The sequence below is a fragment of the Clytia hemisphaerica genome, unplaced genomic scaffold (genome assembly GCF_902728285.1).
Source record: "Clytia hemisphaerica strain Z4C2 unplaced genomic scaffold, Clytia hemisphaerica genome assembly, whole genome shotgun sequence".
Classification (NCBI taxonomy): Eukaryota; Metazoa; Cnidaria; class Hydrozoa; order Leptothecata; family Clytiidae; genus Clytia; species Clytia hemisphaerica.
Window position 1 is genome coordinate 2,261,982 of NW_027104390.1, and position 22,916 is coordinate 2,284,897.

General features: G+C 35.8%; 2 protein-coding genes across 2 annotated transcripts; both read right to left on the reverse strand.

Annotated features, from left to right (window-relative positions):
- Positions 1 to 898: 898 nt before the first annotated feature.
- LOC136819710 (lamin-B2-like) lies at positions 899 to 10,815 on the reverse strand. Its single transcript, XM_067075954.1, has 11 exons — positions 10,694 to 10,815; positions 9,928 to 10,245; positions 8,759 to 9,041; positions 8,005 to 8,537; positions 7,491 to 7,769; positions 5,197 to 5,272; positions 3,702 to 3,809; positions 3,245 to 3,364; positions 2,915 to 3,018; positions 2,438 to 2,705; positions 899 to 1,826 (listed from the first exon to the last, which is right to left on the reverse strand). Exons 2-11 carry the CDS (start codon positions 10,233 to 10,235, stop codon positions 1,698 to 1,700), a joined length of 2,208 nt encoding a protein of 735 aa, XP_066932055.1. The 5' UTR covers positions 10,236 to 10,245; positions 10,694 to 10,815; the 3' UTR covers positions 899 to 1,697.
- Positions 10,816 to 14,127: 3,312 nt separating this feature from the next.
- LOC136819789 (transmembrane protease serine 9-like) lies at positions 14,128 to 21,872 on the reverse strand. Its single transcript, XM_067076030.1, has 11 exons — positions 21,766 to 21,872; positions 21,214 to 21,421; positions 20,634 to 20,845; positions 20,274 to 20,374; positions 19,566 to 19,799; positions 17,082 to 17,161; positions 16,795 to 16,850; positions 16,157 to 16,364; positions 15,439 to 15,650; positions 14,702 to 14,802; positions 14,128 to 14,439 (listed from the first exon to the last, which is right to left on the reverse strand). Exons 1-11 carry the CDS (start codon positions 21,815 to 21,817, stop codon positions 14,197 to 14,199), a joined length of 1,707 nt encoding a protein of 568 aa, XP_066932131.1. The 5' UTR covers positions 21,818 to 21,872; the 3' UTR covers positions 14,128 to 14,196.
- Positions 21,873 to 22,916: the final 1,044 nt, after the last annotated feature.

Genomic DNA, 22,916 nt, shown 5'->3' on the forward strand with positions numbered 1-22,916 from the left:
CTTTTGATTTTTGGTGCAAAGGTGCAAAATGGTGTTGGCCAAAATGTGACGGAGCCCGATTTTCGAAAAAAAAATATTTTGGCAAATTTGGGCCAAAAAACGGCTAAAAAACGGCTAAAAAACGGCTAAAAAACGGGATTTTTTAGACTTAGTGAAAAATTGGATCATTAATTTTTTCTGATTTTTTGCATGAAAGTAGGGTACCATCATAGGTAAAAGACGGCTCAAGCTGATTTTTGCAAAAAAAATTTGTTGGCTCAAAAAAAGCATGTTCATCTATATCAATTTTTTTACGAGATAGATGTTTTTTTTTGCTCATGAGGGCTTACTTTTGAAGAATATATTAGACATGAAATTTTGGTTGCTTGGCGTGTTTTTATAGAAAAACTAGCCAATTTCGATATATTTTATAAGCACAGATAGGATCCATAATACAACACTGAATATAAACAACAATGCATCCAAAAATCGGTAAAATTTGTACCTTGACTACAGTATGCTTGATTTTGAAAACTGAAAATCTGAAGTGGCTGAATTGTAAGCAACTTAAGGTCAAAGTAGAAGAGATGAAAGACTTAAAATTATTATTTTAGGGTCAAAGTGGAAAGAAAATAAAGAAAGCTCGAGCTTAAGGACTCAACCGATTCTTATAGACTGCCAGTAACTTACCATATTCCTCTAGTCCTGTGTGATATTCATAACACAATGTTTTTTACGGAAGTATCCAAAATAACCCGAGCGTTTACGCGTTTACCACTAGATTTATTGTTTAGATTCAAAATAATGGTCCTTATTGGGTGCTTCCGTATATAAAACAATACTTCGTGAATATCACCAATACTTCGTACATTCTATCCAATAAAGTAAGCAAAATGAAAATTCGACGAGAATAAGAAAATGTTGGAATTTTTATATTATTTTTACAATAATATTACAAAACTCAAATATCATTATAAGGATGATATTAAAAAAGTTTTCGATTCAAAATTTTCAAAAAAAGTTCCCAAAAAAACTTTTTCAACAAATAAAAGTTATCACCAATGTGTGAACCAACTCCAATCCTTCCTTTTACAAGGAGCAGAATATAAATATAAGTTCTCACAATTGTGATAGCATAAGCACTTGTGAGTTTATGTGAAAGAACACTTTCGCGGGTTCTCTTCGAATCTTTCACTTTAAGTGTGGAATTTTTTTTGCTACGATTTGTAAAGCACACGTTGAATTAATCTTAATACACGTTTTTTATAAGATCATCCAAAACTTTTGAGGCCTTCGGATGTTTTTAACTTTTTGAGTTTTAAGCCTAAAAATGTTCTTAACATGTTATTAATTTCACCATTTAGTGAGATTTTTGTCCATTTCCCTAAGAAATCGAGTGTTTCAGAGTCTGCAAAGCCTTATAATAAAATGTTCTTAACTTGTTTTTGATTTTTTGATCATCGGAAGCCTTATGTTCTTATGTAGTTCGTTCTTACAAAAAACATGTACGCTGAAAGGGTTCACAATAACGGTAGTGAAATATTTTTCACACTTTTTGAAGTGAATGGACTCTCTGTTATCCTTTAAGGGGAAACCATCGTAAAAAAAAAACATCAAAAATTTAAACTTCCCGTACGAGTTCGAATTAGCGAGGGTTCACACTGCTTAATGTAACTTGTGTGTATAAAGAAGGAGTTCAAATTATGAATATTAGAGTATTAATATGTCGAAATAAATCTTCTCCTCAGAGGGGCCGATTTTGTTGTTCGCAATATGCTTGTCTGGTGGGGAACTTTGTTGATTAAAATCGGCCGCCTTTGTGTAGCTTGTGTTGTGTCCTTCGAAATCTAGAATAGAAATCAAAAAAATGTATTGGTCGTTTTGTATTATTATTGTACCGGGACAAAGCACAATTTGAGGCTAAAGGAGACTTAAATCTGTAACAATGGGAGTTGAATTCTAATTTTGGGAATCTGACTAAAAATATTACAAAAGTTCGTTTCAACAGATAGATACAGGAGGTAGGCTATCTTATTCATGGAGAGTAATTAGTTTCCATATAAGGTAATACGATAATAAAGTGCACTCTCTTCCATTGGTTATAGGCTCCCTCTGTATCCGAGCCTGATAGATCTTCACTTATTCGAATCTTTCTTTAAATACGAGCTGTTTCTTAGTTACGATCGAGAAAAACCCACATCAAAATACTTTCCTACATAAAATACTCCATTAATTTGGACCAAGTAAATTTCCCGTTCTAGTCTGAATTAATGAGTAAATTGTACGGTGCCGGAAAAAAAGCGGAACTGAATTATAAAAATGTAAATCATCATAATTTATTTGCATTTTTATCATATCACTCAGTTTGTTTTTCGAGAACCCATTTTGATTGCCCTGAGAATAATTGAGATTTTTACTTTATAGAAATCTGTTGTTTATCCAGGACAAAATTACTAACCTGATGTGCTCGTCTCAAGTGCTCATGTATGTTTGTGACGTGAACTGTAGACGGTCTTTTCTTTTCTTGCGTTTGCATCGTATCTTTGTCTCTTTCAAGTAGTGCTGATGTCGTTGTTCGAACCCTAGGTTTGGCGCTAGGTGGCCGAAGAACGTCTTTCGGTGTCATTTGGTCCGTTGGTTTAATATCTGTTATTGTCCTGTTTAGAAGTTCTTGAGCCGCTGGTAGATGTGTGTTTTGAGGTGAAGATGGTGAAATATTCATGTGACTAGAAAAATTTGAGAATAAAGATTCTTATGAAGTATTTATTTTCAATTACTTTATGTTTTTGAAAATTTTGGTATATTTTGCGAGTCCAACGAACCCCGACACTTCTCACAATGTGTTTTGCAAGGGTTCCAATTCAATTAACCATTGTACAACTCTCTTGTCTAGGTATAATGCCCCAAGAGATAGAAACAAATTATCAAGTTTTACCTCAAGTTTTCTAGAATGACGTCATCAATTGTCATGTAATTAGGTCGTGTTTTTATTGGTGGATTGATACCATATGGTTTAACTGGTGTTGTCCATGAAATGGCCTAAAAACAAGATAAATCTATAAACTACTGCGAGACTCAAGTTTTACGAAACCACATCCGATGAACTTCTAGGAAAGAATGAAGATGTGTATTTGCGGGAGTGTTATCAGCAGTTTATTCCTTTCCATTCTTGGACCATCTCTTTTCCAAAATTTTGAAAGCAGATAGACAAATGAACGCCGTTAGACACCGTTGCGTGTAAACCTATGAAAGTTTTCTGTCTTACCATTCCATTTGGTTTGGATAATATGGTTGTGGTGTTTATACCAGTCCTCCAAACGGGTTGCGCTCGCCATAGAAAGTCTGATGGTGGATTGTGTTTAGCCAATGAGCTCGCTGACCATACCTAAAAATAGTCCAATATTTCTTAAAATATGATTGAAATCAGTAATAGAATGTGCCCAAATCTTGTACCCGTGCACTGCAAGAGTGGGTGAAAGTTATTTTTTCATTTTCTGTATTTAAGCAAATGGTAGGAGATATTAAATTGATTAAAAAATACAAAAGTGCATAAGTACATAATTTAATTCTCTTTAGTTTAGAGTTTATGATTGAAGATTGAACTATTAAAACTCCAAAACCATTCTTTCCGGAACCTTTCCGGAAGTCAAAGATTTTTTCTCATTAGTCCACTGAAACAAACTTGTTTTTCAAATAGGTGCTTTGAAGAAAAAATAGTTTACCGTCGTGTACGAGCTAGCTTTGAGTATGGTCTTCGGTGGGAATCGAAACATGCCGACGGGGCGTCCGTTCATATTTTGCTGAATGATATAGCCACCAATGTTTTCATCCTGTGAAAGATCGAGAGAAAAAATCGGTAAATACCGCGCGAAGGTTTGAATTACTTTACACGTTTTTTTCTTTATTAGAATTCAGTTTATAAGAACAATTAAGAACATCGTAAGAACATGCTCAGCCTCAGTTTGGAAAAAAATGACAAGCAAGTACAATTTTTTCCTCTTTTCAAGCAGTTTTAACCAAACTTAGGGATGGATTTTCTAAAATCGAGAGTCAAATATTGTCCAAATTTTACCAACTTTAAGTGCTCTTTATTTTGCATGATGTTGTCGATTTAAAGTACTCCGATAAATTAAGAACGCATTTAAGAACATTTTAGGCTGAAAATTGCTAAATAAGCACATCCAGGCTCAGCCAAATTTTAGGTGTTCTAATAAAAAAAAAAACGTGTATTACACTAAAATGGCTCTTATTCCCTCAAGCACGAATTAACCTAGTGTTGATTATCATCGAAATTTTTTAAATAATATTTAATGCAAATTATATTTCTTAGTATCGAGACCAAAGAAAAACTATTTCAATCGGACGTGTCGCTTTTTACTAAGTATTTTCTTGTCACTACACGTTTTTTTTTATAAGAACGTCAAAAATTTTCGAAGCCTTCGGATGTTCTTAGTTTTTTGGATTTGAAGCCTAAAAATGTTCTTAAAATGTTCTTATTTTCAGCATTTTTTGAGCATTTTGATGTAATTTCTTAAGAAAATGCATGTATTTAAGTCTCCAAAGCCTTAGAATGTTCTTAGAATGTTCTTAAATTTTTGGGCCTCGAAGCCTTATGTTCTTATATAGTTTGTTCTTATAAAAAAAAACGTGTAGTTGATGTCTCAAAACCAAAAAGATTTTCAGAATCTGTATTAACGATATGCTTGGGAACAAGCCTGATAAATATTTCGGCTCATTTTTATTTTCGTATCTATAAACTCGGGAAGGGGGCGCTACTAGGTTTGCCAGGTGACGGGTGTATCCGAGTGAGTTTGAAAATCGACCCTTTGAGAAACTGAATTTCAACTTTTTTACGATTTGAAAATTTTGTCCATTTTTTGACGTTTGGCCACCCTTAGAGACAATTCTTAAAAAAATTTTAAATTTTAGTCCAAATTTCAAGAATATCTTTGCCTCTTTGAGGGAGTAAATTTTTTAATTTTTCGTAATTTTGGAACCCTAACAGATCAATTGCTTTTTAATTGTTTTTGTATCCTTTTGAGTGACTTTTGAGAGTGTGAAAAAGGGACTCTTATGGCTCGTACATACCCGGTACCTATTTTGCCTTTAGTAGTCCCCTCCCCCGGTATGAACTAATTTTATCAGTTGACTTTCTGCTCCTCTTCCTATCGAAGTGAGGGGTTAAAAGAAGTTCATTGTATCATTTGGATGGCTTACCTGATAATTCGAGTTGTTAAAAATGCGAATAAATTTGCCAGCAGGATCGACATGAAAGATACGAACGTGATGTGTACTGTAAATCATAAAATCCAATAATTTTATAAACAAGAGGTTAAAATCTTATTTGTTTTAGATATGTCAGCCATGACTTACGACTTAGGCGGCTTTGAATATTATTATATAGAATCGATATCAGCCAATATCAAGTAAGGCTTTCAGAACAGCCTAACCCTATGCTGTATGGGCTAATAGTGCTGCGCAGGCGCCCCCTAGCTAAGTAAGACTATAGCGAGTTTGTGTAACGGTGGATCTCGAGGAAAGTCTACGCAAAACAAAGTCGATAGTTGATGTAGGGCGCTATATATTCTTTGCTCACCTAAACAGACGACTGTATTTTGGTGTTTTTAACGTTCTCGAGCAAAGTAGACAGCGATTTCGCAACTTTGCTTTATACCGTCTCCTTCGATTCGTCTCGAGTACATACTCGCTTATATAATCTCCACAGGGTAAACTCTGTGGAACCATCCAATGCAAGAAAATAGACCCGTTTCTGTCCGATGAGGGAACAGAACCGACGAATTTTCAATCTTGAAAAGCTTTGAACTGCTTATTTTGCTCTTTTATTGTGTTTTAAGGTGTTTAAGCTTTAAAATCCGACCTTACTAGTGAGCTACCTCCAAAGGCTCTAATTAGCATTTCCATGGTTGAAGATTTGGAGGTGTTAGAACCGGCTGAATCTAGCTATCTATAATCTAGTACTTTAAAAACATGTTTTTAGTTCTATTATGCGGGGAGGAGGGCAAAGAACATTTCTAATTTATTCTAATTTTGATACACCCCCTTCTCACAGACCCACTGGGACCCCTTTCTGTTGGAAAAATTGGCCAAAATATCGTATCCAGTGGAAAATTATACTCTAACTTTTGTCCCCACTGAAAATAATCAGATAAACAAATCCTCACTGCAGAATATTGTGCTATTTCCATCCCTACTGAATTTTCTTGCTCGAAAACAATGGGATTCAAATCATAGGAATACCAAAGAATACCAATCCCCATTGAGAATTGGCCCGTTAAAAAAATGGCTAAAAAAATTACAACGTGTCTGTGAAGGGGATGTTTTAATTGTTGATGGGGATTTTAACTTAACAAAGAAAAGATTGATAATTAATTGTATGCTCGTAGATTTTAGATTTAAAGGTTTTGTTTTTAAATAAGAGTGATATCGTTTGCTTACTCGTCAATTTTAATTCACAAGCTTTTTCACATTGGATTGACACAGATGTGAAGCAAGATTGATCAAAAAGAGGAAAAGAAAAACAATTTTATGCTTAAATCAGCATAATATAACAATAGGAAGACACTGTCCTGATATGAAATATGTGTCTGATATGAAACGGAAACACTTATGTAAAAATAAAACCTTTAAGTTGAAATCATAAGTTAAGTTGAGTTAATTTATTTTAGGATGATTTATTTCAGTATCAAAAATTGTTTAAAATTATCATAAAAAGTGCAACTTTAAAGAAATTTTCAAAATTATTCAAATTGATGCTGATATCTTTACAAACATTAATATTTTGGATTTTTATTAACTATACTATTTTACTAAATCTTTACAATTCCCAACTTCTGTGTGTGAGTTAAGGGTTAAAATCATTTAAGTTTAAATAAATTAAAATAATTAAATAAAGGATCATTGCTCCAGCCTAGCTCTTTGGTACTAACATTTTAGTTACCAGAGCAGATCTAGATCTCCATCAACACTTTCTCTTCTTTCAGTTGCCTTTTGTGTCTATTCACTTCCAATTAGCCAGGGTTCTCTCCGAAAATTTAATCGTTTTGATAATAGTCTAAGATCTTAATTTTAGTCATTTAAATTTATCATTATATTGTTGATGATCAATTTTATGAAATTTATTTCTTGTTGTAGAAAACACGTGTTTGTGGCGTGGCAGTTGTACCGTAGTTACCACGTGGGTTCTTGAAGATTCTAAGGTAAGAAGATTATTTAGTTTGATTAAGTTTAATGGTAACTAGTTGTCTCTAACGGCTCTATTTGTAGGTGTTTTATTTAGAATGTTTAAATGTTTACATAGTATGGGATTTAAATTTAAGTTTCTTAGGGTCGTTTATGTTAAGGCTTTAAAACGTAGTTTATCAGACTTCATTAGTTTAACATTGATTTGAATTGAGTAGTTTAATTGTTTATTTAGATTGTTTATATCTAGGTACAAGTACCTTTAGAAATGTAAGTTTTTAACAAGTTATAGTTAAAAAAACTAATTTTACCTGCTCGAGTTATCTCCGATTCCAGGGAGATAGTAAGCGCCCGGTGATCCTGGTTTGCCTGGTGAATCCGACCTTGGAAGTTCTTTGGTGTCTTCATTAATTGGAACTGATTTTGGTCTTGCTGAGAAGTTGGTTGGACTGTTGTTGATACCGCTGACTGGTTTTCGAGGACTGCCCGGCATTGATCGAACTCCGGTGTAGTGGCCTCGGCTGGAGACTAAGTCGCCTCGGGCTGTTTGAACCAATTCACTTGGTGGATTTGCCAATGCAACGCTCAATCTGTGATTTAGAAATGATATCATTTTTAGTTATAAAAATCATTCATAATTAAAGCGTACATGTTAAATTTGACTATTAGAGCTTGATGGGTTTGAAGATTGGTTTTGTTTGTCGAGAATTAGATATGCTTGATTAGAAGGTTTTTAGAGCGAGCGATTTTTTGACTGAAAAGTAATTTGCTGTATTTTTATTCTATTGCTAGGCTTCCTTAACATTGATGGTGAGAATGTCTTACCGTTTTTCTTCAGCGTCCAATAAGTTGGCGAAAGCTTCGATTTCAAGATCCAATGGGATTTGTGCATTGTACGCGACGTTGAGTTCACGGATTTTCGCGTTCAAGTGCTCTTGCATCTCACGTAATTTATGTTCAAGTTCTTTGATGGTGTTTTGTGCTTGTTGTCGCTCACATTCCAAAGTGTGGATCAATGATCTGTTTTGTTCTTCAACGGAATTGCATCGGCTGTCGAGTTTTCCAATCTTTGCGTTCATCTCTTCAATGATGGCTTTCAAGTGGATGTTCTCTTCGTTGGATTGTGCCAATGTTTTACTTTCAGCATCAAGTTGTCCTTTGATTTGTGACAATGATGCTTGGTAGGCGGCCTCTGATTCGTCTTGGAAGCGTCTGAATTCAGCTTGTGTTTGCATTCGCATCTTAGCGATGGTTTGTGCCAAGTTATCATCAACGATATCGTGTTCACGTAGTTTCTCATCGGCGATTGAGATGGCGCGTTCGGCTGCTGACAATTTGTTGTTCAATTCCATTAATGCCTAGAGAAAATCGAAAACATTCATGTTATCATCCTGTGTATTTAGAATTTACCAGAGAAAATAAAACTGAAACTATTAAATTACGTTGCATGAAGTTTTGACAATATGAGAAAGTAGGGATATCATAAAATCGAAATACGACTAAAAAAGGATCAAAACGGAAGTTTGTTGTCCTTGTCATATATGCCTCATAGGTTAAGCACCAGTTTTTAAATCGTTACCTTATCGTGGAGTTGTCGTTCAAAAGTGAGTTGGTCTGAAAGTTTTTGTACGGATGCTTCCAAGTCAGCTCTGGCTTTCGATTCGGAATCGCAAAGTGTTTGAACGGCGTTGAGAGTACTTTGGAGTGCATCACGTTCCTTGGTAGTGTCCAGATGTGCGTTTTGATGTTGCGCAATCGTGATTCTGAGTTCTTGGATGAGCGAGTCTTTCTCGCTTAGCAATCGATGTGCATCTGCTAAAGCATTCTCCAACTTCTTGCGAGTGGTCAGTTCGTTATTGTATCTAGAGAAATGGATATTACGGTATTATGATACTATAGATTTGATATTATACGTTTTTGAGTAAAAGAGGAGCAGTTAGGGAATCGAGGCGTGTTGTTACCATTTCTATGATTCTTTGGGAAGGTTAGAGATATAAAATTTAAGTTAAACACTCTTAGACCCCTGATCGCGAGGTAAGTTTTTTGACATATTATCTTGATATTCAAATATTAGGGTATAATGCATATTATGTTATGCCATTGCTATAGGATATGCCAAATACCTTGTAACTGTTGGACAGTCGGAAAAGTTCTAGATTCGTGCAATACACTAGACTTAAAAAGAGAGCCGCTGTCTAAGAAATGAGATGTCGCCTTTAAGCAATGAATAAATTATGCTCAATATTTTCAAATTATGACACAAAAATAATTAGTCATGTTGTTTTTTCCTTCGATTTTCTAACTTGTTTTGGGATGAGAATAACTGCTCCCTAAAAATCCCATGGAAACTGATTAATTTTTTTCGATTTTTTCGAATATCATTAAATATTCATTATTTTAACGGAAAACTGACAGTTAATCAATTATTCAGGAATTCTGCACCAAAAAAAATTTTTGATACATTTTTCATTGATCAATTTTTAATGATTTCTCGCAGAGTTGGGACTGTGTCTAAATTTACTTGAATGGTGACGATTGTTTTGTTTTTGATACATGGCGTGTCACACTTTATTATTCGAACTTTTTACACTTTTAAAACCACGTAAAAAAAACGAGCACACACTCGATTCACTCCCACGAATGTCACTAAGAACTTCAGTATCGAGAGTGCTACGGTATCTTCAAAGAAAAATTTAACACCTTAAAAAAGGAAATAAGACAATCGAAAAAAAGAGGGTTCAAACTTACTTGTCTTGGTATTCCGTTGCCAAAGCTCCTTTCTTGCTTGCTTCCAGTTGGTATGCGTTTCTTTCAGAAGTCATGGAGTCGAGTTGTCCTCGGCATGTTTCCAATTCTTTTTCATAGATACTTTTAACTTCAAAAAGTTCATTTTCCAAAGCTTGAGTGTGAGCGATGAACGTGTTGTTCTCGATTTGTTTACCTTGTTCACGCATTGTTCTCACGCGTGATACATAGTTTTGGAAGCGATCGTTCAACGCAAGAAGGTAATCACGTTCTTTAGCACGTTGGCTGACAATCACTGGTGAAGCCGTCATTTTGAATTAGCTGTTGAATATATAAAATTTGTGAAATTTAGAATAGTCGCTTTTCTAACTCAACCAAGCGGTCTCACTATCTTCCCTTATCCGCCACTGTTTACAGCTACCATATTTGTTATAATAAATTTGTCTCAATGTCAAACATTCTGTTACTAACTATGGTTACTATGCAATCAAAATTGTTTAATTATCTTATAATTTTTCTTTTGTTCTTTGTTCTGAGATTACCCTTAAAGTAAAATGGTATATCAATTTCAATCAAATTAAATAAAAACTTTCTGATATTTTGTTCCCTTGACATGTTACACAAAGAATTTACTCAATTTTTTTATTATGTAAAAGCAGAGTTGAAATAGTCTTAGAAAAGGTGCTCACCCTGTTCCTCTTCCTTGACCCCTTTCGAGGCTTTTAGGTAAAATGAAAGAAATATAAAAAATATATATGTTAGTACTTACTGTTTAAAATCTTCAAAAGCACAGCTTTAAAAAAGTTGGTTTCGTTTGCTTAGAAAAGAGATTGAGATCTTCTTCTTTACTTGCTTTGATGCTAATCTGATTGCTGGAGTGCAATGTATGAAATTTCTTCGTGCAAATTTTCACATTTTTATAGTTTCTTTAATTTGAATGGTCAATCGAATCTGGTTTGTTGTTAGATACCCTTGGAATAAATTAAATGCAGCCATCTGATTGGTTATCTGCAAAATTTATGCAGAAAATTAGCAACAATTTTTTTTGCAAAAAACAAATAACTTATGCAGGTTGTCATTGGGAATTGTTTGTCACTAAAATGCAAATATTTGGTGTATGAGTACACGGAGTCAAACGTTACACGAAATCCATGGTTTCTAGTTAAACTATTATAAGATAAATCTTTCGTGAAATTTTTACACGAAACAAAAGTTTTGTTTTCCTTGGTGCAAAAATAATCATGATTTTTTTTTTGAAAACCAAAAGAGCAATTGACAAGAGATCATAGGAACTAATAAAACTTTCAAAAGTAAATAATATTTTGAACAAAGAATAAGTGCTTGCAAAATTTACTTCCTAGTAAGATTGTTAAAACCCTTATTTCCCAAGACTATCTTATTTCAAGGGCACAAACTGGATTATCAAAGGAGAGCAAATTTAATCGATTCACATTTTTCATTGTTTTTTAAAATTTAGTGATGTACTTGAAAAACCTTCTAAGCTTACTTTTAACCCTAGAATATCTAGGCTTCTGCTCATCCTCTAGTGAAAAAAGTTTCTTATAGACTCCCCTACAATTAAGCACAGAAGAGTAACCCCCCTCGCCAGCAGTACTTCTCATAGCGCTATCATAAAAAATCTCTTCGCTTGCTCTCGTGTTATAAAACGACCACAAAAACAGTCAAAATTTGTTCGTTGCGAAAAAAAAGCCCAAGTCACGCATCACGCTAATTTCTTGATCATCAGCTAAATGATAGATATGAGCCCTCCGAGTGCATTCAGAATGGGTCCTACTCTCAGAGGAATGGGAATCACGGCGCTGACAGACACTGCGACTTGATAGACGCGAGTTGCCAAGCCATGGCGTAAACCATGACAATCGAACGACACTGGGAGAGCGATGTTTACGCGTGGCCGAACATGAGTGCCACGGCACGGCTCAATGCATGTCTAATCTACCCACGCTCTTTTACAGAGTAATGGTACCCCTCACATGTTATGGGTTGACCCGGGTGAAAGTATATGCACTTGCTAAGTGAACCGTAGAAACATGTTTGGTGGGTATCTAACTCGGGCCTCCCAGGCGAGTATCTAGGATGATAACCACTACATCACTACGCCATCAGCCAAACATACAATTTGAATAACGTCATTACGTAAAAAGAAATTTTTCTTGACGAAGCTCTATTTTTTGTACGGGTTGGGTGTCGACTCAGTTCTTTTTTACTGATGACGTATAATGATAGTCAAGGTCATCCTTATTTTCCCTTGCAAAGTCTATTCTTTTAGGTATTTTTTTCTAAATAAAATAGGTTTGTGCATAGTTTGTGACAATTTTTGGTTATAAACTGTTGTATTTTCGAACAAAACTAAATATTTCAGATAATTTACCAATACTTTTTCAGAATCAATTCTAGTTTGTTTTTGTAAATTCATATTTTTGTAATTTGAATTGTGTGTTAGTCACCAAGACGAAAAAGTTCATCCTTCACTTCTAAAAATAAATAATCAAAGGTGGAAAAAGAAATATCATATTAAAAATTTAAAATGATTCGGAGGTGTGAAATCCCACAAAAAATAATATACCGACTTAATTTCATTTTCTTGTCAGTTTACCGTGACAAGATTGATTGTGTCGGAATTCGATCCCTATTCAAAAATGAATAATTCATCTTCGATATTGATTTTAACAATAAAATTTGTGTAAAAAATATGGATACGTTAGATGTATGATCTCAATTTAGCGTATTGAAAGTATTGATAGCGGGAGGTCTTGAATAGGTATATTGATGATATCAAGCTGTGCAAGGGATGGGTCTTTAAAATTTAATGACCTCATTAATATGAATAATTTAGTAGCTGGTCTGTGGTTTGCTTATTCAGAGCTATGAAGCAGGTACCTGCATCGGATATTTGAATAGCGGTCACCTAGAAACGGGAATGACTTTGCTGGAGGAAAAAATTCTAAATGGAAAGTTGTTTTTAACTTAAACATCTATTGCGCAATTTCGATGAACAAATTTCACTAGAGAAATGATTGTTGAATTTCAATTAGGGTTTTGGTAGGGGTTTTCCGCTATATTATTGAGGGTACACTCCTGTTTCTAATATTCCATCGGGACCAATAACCTTAAGGTAAAAATATCCTTTCATGGCTAATTTTCGAGGAAGACACCCAAAAACGCGAAAATTAGTCCCCGCTAAAATTAGTTACCTTAGCCTGCATGAAAATTTGAGATTTGAAAAGCGATTCATAAAAACGCGCAGAAAACAAATAGTGCTACTGGGACGGTTATGCAATTGATTCCTATATTCAAGCTTATAAGAGTCGAAATTTTGTTTTATGTACAGCTTTTCTAATGACATACAGTTGATTCTCTAATTCAAAATTCTGATATAATCTCCTTCGAATTAGAAGAGTATTTTTCTGCCACTTTTAGGCTGAAGGAGCCGACGATCTAATCTGTTCGAATTATAGAAAGATACGAATTATGATAATATTTCGAAATAGAGAGAGAGAGAGTGGAAGTTTACATGGTGCGGTTTTTGTTCTAGGTATGGAGAATCGAGTCTAAAAGAGCGAAATTAGAATAAGCAGAAAGTCTAAAGTCGAAATTTAAGCTACCGCTTTTTGGTTTTCGTTGTCCTTCACCAATATGTGTAGAGAGATATAGGGTATGCGTCAGCCATTCTTGCTTTAGGGGACTGAAGATGAATGTCGGACATTTTTTGACTGGTCCTTCAAATCTTACAGTTCACAATACCATAGAGAGACTTTTTGAAATTTCATGTTCTTCAAGAGAAACCCATAAAATTGAAAATTTCAGCACTATAGTTCTGAGACTATCTAGACTGTTGTTTTTTGTAATCCTTGTGATTCTGAATGGTGCAAAAATGGTCTGCACATACTTTACGCTCATTGAGAAAAAATTTTGTTCTAGACGCACCAATAGTGCCTACACCCCTCTCTCACAGCCCTATTGGAACTTCTTGCCACAGTGGGAATCAAACTTTCTAACGAACAGTTTTTTTCCCGATGGGAAAGAACTTTTGATCATATTTTACAGTTTGGTGGTCCCACACAGAGGATGTACCTATTGAGTGAACAATTTAGTTAACAACTGAAATTATGTACTATTCTTCAAAAACGTTTTTATATTTTCAAAGGTTTAACAAATAAGAACATCAAAACATAACATTCATCTAGTGATATCGCAATAAGGTTACATGAATATTAAAGCAATATGTTATCTGTGAGCTAAGAAGCGAACTTAGTAAACACCAGTGGTTCTTGAAATCCAGCTCTTGAGGTAATAGATGTTAGCGTAGACACTGTATTGGTTAGGACGTGCACTGCAATCTCTTGATCCCCAACTGACTGCACCATGGAGTTCCCAGTTCCGGCCGTTGTTGCAAACGAATGGGCCACCGCTATCTCCTTGACAACCGCTAATACGGGTACGACCATATCCGGAACAGATGCTGTGTGGACCGATTGGCAATGGGGCGACTCTCTGCGAAAGGCAAAACGAATACATAACAATTTAGGGTTAAAGCTAGAAGAACATTTTCAGTCTTTACAAATCACGTGCACAACTTCTGCTGATAATGCAGAATTAACGAAAGAATTCAAATTTTTCACTCAAGTGGTTATGGAGCTGTTGTTAAAAAACGTTATGAGAAAATGTTCGAAAAAAACGTAAAATGACGTTTTTTAAAGAGAGAGCACATAACTGTCCGAGTAAAGAAATGACACTCTCTCTCTTATAGACATACCTGCATGTGATATGCGCATGTTCTTTGATCGACGACGGGCATTGAAGCTTGTTGTAAAGTGTGGTGCATTTGTCTTGCTGATCTTGACGCACGTCCCCAACCTGAGAATGTTGTGTAGGTCAAAATATCTTTTAGTTTATCCAGGATAAGTAGGCCTTTGAAAAGATTAAAATCATTCTGCTTTCTGGCATACAGACTAGCAGCATCTGGTTGTCAAAAATAACTAAATCGAGACTGTAGAACAGCTAAAATCTTGCAAAGTTTGCACTCTCTTTGAACTTTTCCTTTTTAGACGGAAGGGAGGCTGATTTCCATTAATGCTGACGACATGGATTATATAAAGGGGTAGTTGCTTATTCTAGGAATTTTTTTCCCTGAACAAATACTGTTGAAATCGTGTATAGGACACAAAAGAACCTTGGCGTATATTTGCAATGTTAGTCAGACAGTTTAACCTCGTAAGTGCTTGAACACGTGAGTAACGTCCCCAACACACAGATACAGTATCTGAATACTTCTCCACTCTTGTAGAAGAGTAATGATGCCGAATTCCCCTCCCATGACAAGGAGTTGCCCGGTTTCATTCGCCAAGTGTGTCACAGTTCTGAATAGGAATAAAACCCTGGCCTCCTACACGGACAGCCAAGGACGTTAACCACTACTACACCTTTTCCACCTCATTTTGAAAAACACGAAAACACACTTAATACTGTTCACAAAACTTTCTCTTCACTTACCAGTGATATAACATGTTTGTCCAACTCTGGCTGCTGATCTTGGTAAACAGATAGGTTGAACGGCTTGGTTGAATTGGATGGGAGATGAAAGGCGAATAAGAGCCACGTCGTTTTTCATGTGGCGCATAGAGAAGCCTGGATGAACAATAACTTGAGATGCGCGATATTCTCTTTCGTATTGTTCACGTCTTCGTAAATCATGTTTGCCAACTCTGAGATGAAAAGATTGAGAACATTTTAAAGCTCCGTTTAACATACACAAATATTCTTTGTCAGCTCATAACGAAGTGGGACTAGTAAATACCAGTGGCTCTTGAAATCCAGGGTTCATTTTCAAAAAAACGCTAAAAACGTGTTCCTATGTCAGCTTGCGTCAGAAAAGCCACGTAGTCGTGTCATTGTACTGAAAGGGGATCGGCTGGAGAAAATGAAATGCTTCGAATGAGGTTTCAGAAAATCGCGCAACAAATTTTAATCTACCATAATCGAGATATTTTACCCTTTCCCTCTTGGCTCTTTAGTGCTTTAGTCATGTGCTGCAAGAGTCATCTTTTTATGCAATATGCAAAATATTGATCAATCTCTCACGGTTTTTTAAGACGTTTTTGGAAGACTTGATTTCAGTGAAAATAAAGAGTCTGTCACCATTCTTGTCTAGCTTGGTAAAACTTTAAAGATTTAGAACTTTTCCAATGGTTTACTTAATGAATCGACTTACTTTACAGAGAGAGACGAAGCAGGTTTTTTGCGGTCACTTCTGTCAACAACGCAATGTCCAGCAGTAACAATCCAGTTGGGGCTGATGATGGATCCGCCACAGCCTGGTCTACCGTTAGATAACAAGACGATTTGCCATGGCCACGAGTTTGGTTTAGCGTTTGTGCCACCGATGACTCGACTGGCTGGAAAGTATTGTTTTCCACATCCTGAAATGACAAAATGAATGACAATGAATGTATAAATTTGAAGTGTGATATTTCAATATTTTAATGTCTGTTTCTCAGCTGTATTTAAGATTGTAGAACCTGGGGAGCTGCAAATGACCAGGAGCAACCAGTGAAATAGAACTTTTTGAAAATCGACGAAAATCTTTTGGTGAAAATTAAGAAAAAAGCCGAAATTGTGGAAGAAGGAGGTGCAAAAATTGTAAGTTCCCCTTTTTATTGGTTCTCGGAATGCTTAATGGAACTGAAATTAGATTCAAATGATTTGTTCAAAAGGGTATACGAGTTTTTTAGTGGTACCTCTGGGTCATTTTCAACTTGAATTGCTGGGTGAAGGTCTCAACGTCCATTAAACACTAAATGAACATTGAAATAACGTTGTGTGTCAGCTTTGAGAATGGAAAAACATTACCTGCTGCCAAGGCAACCAAGGACAATACAATTAAAATTCTTGCATTCATTTTTTTGCTTCAGTTTTTTCGCTTTCAAGGTTTGAATACTGAATGACTTTTCACTATTCAACTCTAATTATATACCAACTTTTCACCTCCTCGAAGATTTGATTAAATTAAAACCATATTTGTTCAGCTCGACCTGATTAAATTAAAATTTGGAAATTCGAGTCAATGTTAAGAGGTAGCCAATATTAGCTCCGGTTTTGTAGAATCAGCCAGTTTTCTGGTTACACTATTTTCCTACCTTTTAAAGGTTTTAATTGTAATTTCGAAACATTTTATCGCTTTTTCCTTTTGGAAGATACATGCATTTTCTTTTGACCTCTGTAATTATAGAATTTTGAAAAACATTTTGATAAATATCGTCAACTTTAAGTGCTGCTCTCGAGGTCCCGAATGTCGCTTTCAGTTCTACAATCATGGTTGAAATATATTGAGAATTTAGGTTGTTTTAACGTTTTTCAAGATTTCAAGTTCCGATGAGAAGTCGATTTTGGGCTATCTCTTTAATTTAATTGAAAATTTCAATTTGGGAGGGGTTGGCAGACTTCCAGGCTATATTCTGAGCCTTATTGGACTACTTTTGAACTTTTGGATCCTCAGATCCTAAGGTTCATAAGTTTTAAGCCTGTGTTAAAACTCTACCCTCCGAACCTACTTTACAGCACTTACAAATCGATTGTGGTTTCAAAATTATTATAAATATTATGAGTGGAAAAAAGTGGTTTTAGCCTTATATAGCAGTATATATCAAAACATACTTTTTAACTTCATTTCCCAGAAACGAATTCCACCGACCCTACTTTCTCAGTCCCTTGACCTAAAGTCAAACCAAAAGTATTGTAGTATATTGCGCCGATCATTATCATTAATATTAGGACCTAGTTCCTTTAGCTTTCGTTTTAAAAGCAAAAAGTTTTGCGATGGTTTGTTTGGCTGAGCGACCAGGTCACCGCATCTCTGTAGAGCAGATCGTGCTGTGTGCTAGCCAGTACCTTCCTACAAACCAAATCTTTTCTTTGTTAAATTACGTTAAAAGACGGTCTTCCTCTAACAGGCTAGTTGTGTGCAGAATACACGATTTTTTATTGAATTAGCGCTTTCCAAGCCTTAAAACACTACCTCGTTGAAACAACGGTGTGTACCAGTCGGAATGTATCAGGCATTTCGATGTCATTAGAGATGAGAATAATTTGTATTACATATTGACAAATACAAATCAATATTTTTCGATGACCTCATCTTTTGTGGGCATTCTCATTTTTCGAGACTTTTGCTACCTATAATTTGTCATGTGAAAAGAAAATGTTGTTACAAAATACGTTGAATTATTGGGCTGTTTAATTTTATATCCAGACATATAGGGGTGTACGAACTTTTCCAAGGGGTTTAAGATGGAAAATTTCCAGAGTCTCAGAAAAAACCCCAATTTTTTCCAAGGGGATCGCCCAATGAAGTTCGTCTACTTACCCCTAATTGATCGATTCCAGGGGGTGTCTGCTTCAAGAAACAAAAATTTCCAGGGGTAAAAAACTTCGGTAAAAATTTATAGGGACTTTCTTGTTATTTTTTCCAGGCTGTTGGAAAAGTTTCAAAACTTTCCAGGGGGTAACCGGATCAATCAAAATTTTCCAACATTATCTTTTAACAGATTTCATAAAAACTAACAAATTTGCTGCTACTAATTTTTTTTTGCTCTTCTCTCAGACAAGTTACGGCCTTCCGCTCGAAAGCTTCAAGGTAACTTCAAGCAAAAACGTTTCCGTTTAAACCGGTCGACGAGGGTGTTTCCCTGAGGTTTGATAAAAGGCATGTTTTTAAAAAAATTTGTCAAATATAAAAGTATCAAATTCTTTTTTGATACTTTAATAGGATAAATTTTCGCAGGGATTAAATTTCGTGGAGACTTCGTGATGACACTTTTAGGGAGACAATATTTTCACGATTTTGTGGCTTTTACTGTCAAATCATGCATGTTGGTTGTTGAGGTACGCATTATTAGCGCTTCTTTGATGCCAGTAAAAATATTTAAAAAGTGGTTTATTTTGTCATTTCTTATTTTTGATTAAAAACAGTTCGTGGATAAGGCAATTCCAAATTTCCATTTGGACTTAATTTCGCGGATGACACCCGCAAAATCCGCGAGATTTACCATAACGTGTTCATTTCTCAAATGCAACCATTGAAAAACTGCAAGGAACGTAGTGGAATTGGTACTTTACAGACTAGTTTGTAAAATACAAAACATTTTTCCGAGATGCACCACTTGATGGGCCCTTTTAAAAATTGAAATTTGGACCATTAACGGGTCTTCCCCATCTAAGATAACGTGCACGATTTCAAATCGGCCAACTGCTGGTTTTACTATAGTTTTTAGAGTATGTTCTCTGGGTACCGAATTTCACAAAAAAATCCATCAAAAGATATTCCAAGATTTTAAAAAGAGGTCAGTTGTATCAGATGGACGAAGAAAGCAAGTTAATCTGCACAGGGATCTTTGAATTACACTTAAATTTGAGCAAACTTTACGGTCAAAATATTAATGGGGGGGGGGCATTAATCAGAGAATAAAAGCAAAAAAAAAGATCAGAGGAGATCAAAGTACCGTGAATAGAAAAGTTGGGATTCAACAAAAATTTCTCTGGTGCCTACCAATCAAAGTGTATTGTTGTAATGTTTCAAGATTTACAATAATTTTCAAAAAAAACAACATGTTTTCTTAATAAACCCCAGTTGTTTGAGAAATCCATCTCTTCAAGTTGTAGATATTTGCATAGACAGTGTATTGGTTAGCCCGTGCACTGCAATCTCTTGATCCCCAGCTGACTGCACCGTGGAGTTCCCAGTTTTGGCCGTTGTGGCAAACGAATGGACCACCGCTATCTCCTTGACAACCGCTAATACGGGCGCGACCATATCCGGAACAGATGCTATGTGGACCAATGGGGAATGAAGCAACCCTCTATGAATATGTAGATAGAATAATAATTTTATGCCAAATCTCAAGGTTAATTCAGCTTTACCCTAGGTTTGCAATGCTTTTGTATACAGTTTTCAGCCCTTGTTTTGTACCATGCATATGTGTACAAGATATCCCATAAAAAGTGGACGAATTGTTATATAAAGTAAAATCCTCATAATTTATGCGACATTTTATGACTCTTATCAATCAATTAATCTTACAAACCTATCCAACCCTCTTGGGAATTGAATATCTATTGATCAAACAGTGAATTTTAATCTTACTTCAATTATTCTAAACCCAGGATTTTACTGTAAGAAAAAATCCGTTTTTTTTTGGGACACACTATATGATTATAATTCAGCGAATACAAAAGTAAGCTCATCAGTGATGCTCGAAACACGCGATAAGAATAAGAATCATGAGGTGTATTTGATTATTTCTGACGAGTAAGCTTTATTATTTCGTACTTACCCTCATAGCATTGGAACATGTTCTTGGATCGACAACTGGCATTTGGGCTTGTTGTAAAGTGTGGTGCATTCCTCGAGCGGCACGGTGTTGTCTGCCCCAACCTAAGTGTATGGAGTAAAACCTCAAGAAAGAATACGGTACACCAAGCTACACCAAAAGTATTTAAGGAAAAGTTGAACGAATGATCTAGGAACATTTACACCCACATCGAGAGGTGGTACCATTAGCTGACTACTTTACAAAAGAACTCTTTTAGAAAAATTTCCAGATCAAACATTGACCGGGATTGAGAAAGTACCTCCAGGGTGTATATGAAGCAAAGAGGTTTGAGCTGCTCAATCACATTCCTCACTCACTTACCGGTAATGTAACATGGTTGTCCAACTCTGGCTGCGGATTTTGGTAAACAGATAGGTTGAACAGCTTGGTTAAATCGGATCGGAGTAGCCAATCGGATGACAGCGACATCGTTTTGGAAATGTCTGTATGAAAATCCTGGATGCACAAAAATTTGTGATGCACGATGTTCAACTTCAAATTGATCACGTCTTCGTAAATCATGTTTGCCAACTCTGCCGATTGGAATGAGAAAGAATGTTTTTTATGATGACATGTTGGGAAAGGTCAGATAATCTTATAGACAGAGATTCGTTTACAAGTTTCATCCCAACCGCGGTCAAAAGATGACGATGATGAATAAGTGCTATCCGCCGAAATAAAAGCAACCTTGAATAGAGAAGGAAATACCAACCAAAGTTTGCTTGTAAAATTTGTCGTTCTTTTTTCTTCAAAAAAGCACAGTGCTAGGTAATTTTTTTTAAATCTTGGAGAGGCACACATGGCACACTAATTAGTGGCACATTTTCTTGCACTTTCTTATCTATCCCCACGTGTATCTAGCGAAACTGCTCGTACTGTTTAAATGTTTAATGAAACATACCTTACAGAGATACCCCATGCTGATTTTCTTTGATCTTGAGGTGTAACAACACAATGGGCAGCAGTGACAATCCAATTTGGGCTAATAATGGAACCGCCGCAACCAGGTCTACCATTTTCAAGGAAAACAACTTGCCATGGCCACGAGTTGCGGTTGGCGTTCTTACCACCGATGACACGTGACATAGGGAAATATTGTCGGCCACATCCTAAAAAACACATACATAGAAGTAGACCTCGTGAATTTATTTTATTTGCATTTCGACGGCCAATCTCCAAACATGCTCTAAAGAGAAGTCCCTTTTTAATAAATATCTACTACTAGGCAGTGTACAAAACCGATCCTTCCTTTTTTTCTCTTAAATTTTACTTTTTAAATTTTAAATACTCTCGGATTCTTCGCCTTAAAGACCTTAAAGGTATATAGAGACATCGTCTAACCCTGAAGATTCGTATCGTATAATATTTATACTAATAATTACTAAAATAGTTAAGGAAGTTGAATCGTGGCGTTTTAAAGTAGCCATGAGTTGAATTAATGTTGCGTTTTTACCTGCAGCAGCGGCCACTAGACCAAAAAGGACGAGCAAGATTTTTGCGTTCATTTTCAACCAATCAGATTTAAAAACTGGAAATTCAAAACCAAAGCAAGAGCAATTATTTATCTCAAATACGAATTAATCCATTTTTATAAGGAGACTTTATTGAATTATTCTGTTTGAACACCTTTGTTTGTTTATGTTGATCGGTCAAGGGTCGTTTGCAATCGAAATGAGGGTTATTTGGTTAATTTTTCTTGATTCCGATAATTTGTTTTTTACTTTTGGAGTAACAATTATTTGCATCACCTTTTCTTTTGTTTGAGAAAGGTTTTCAATTCAAATTTCGATTTCAATAGTCGAACGTGCGCAACGCACTGGGCTCAACTTCAGTGGCTTCAAATCATTCATAGGCCCAATTGTAGACCACCAGATATTCATCCAATGAACAAGTGTGCAAAATTTCAACCAAATCCGACCATTTTGGAGGCCTGTAGGCTGCTCTAAAGTTTTAGCGTCGTTTTGGCGAAAACCTCGTCCCCAGGCCCCAAAAAACAAAATTTTTGAAAAAAGAAAAAAACATCCCCAGATATTCACCCAAGGAACAAGTGTGCCAAATTTCAGCCAAAACCGACCATTTTTAAAGTCTCCAGGCTGCCCTCTCGGGTAAGTTATGGCATGTCTTAAAATTACCATAATTTTTAGATCGCATTAGTCGACAGAAAGTGACCAAAAAAATGACTGAACATGAAGGGTACTATGATGTAGTTTCTAACCTGATGTGTAACCTAATTGTTTTTTCGCTGATTTTCGCGAAAATCGTTCGTTCGTTCGTTCGTTCGTTCGTTCGTTCGTTCGTTCGTTCGTTCGTTCGTTCGTTCGTTCGTTCGTTCGTTCGTTCGTTCGTTCGTTCGTTCGTTCGTTCGTTCGTTCGTTCGTTCGTTCGTTCGTTCGTTCGTTCGTTCGTTCGTTCGTTCGTTCGTTCGTTCGTTCGTTCGTTCGTTCGTTCGTTCGTTCGTTCGTTCGTTCGTTCGTTCGTTCGTTCGTTCGTTCGTTCGTTCGTTCGTTCGTTCGTTCGTTCGTTCGTTCGTTCGTTCGTTCGTTCGTTCGTTCGTTCGTTCGTTCGTTCGTTCGTTCGTTCGTTCGTTCGTTCGTTCGTTCGTTC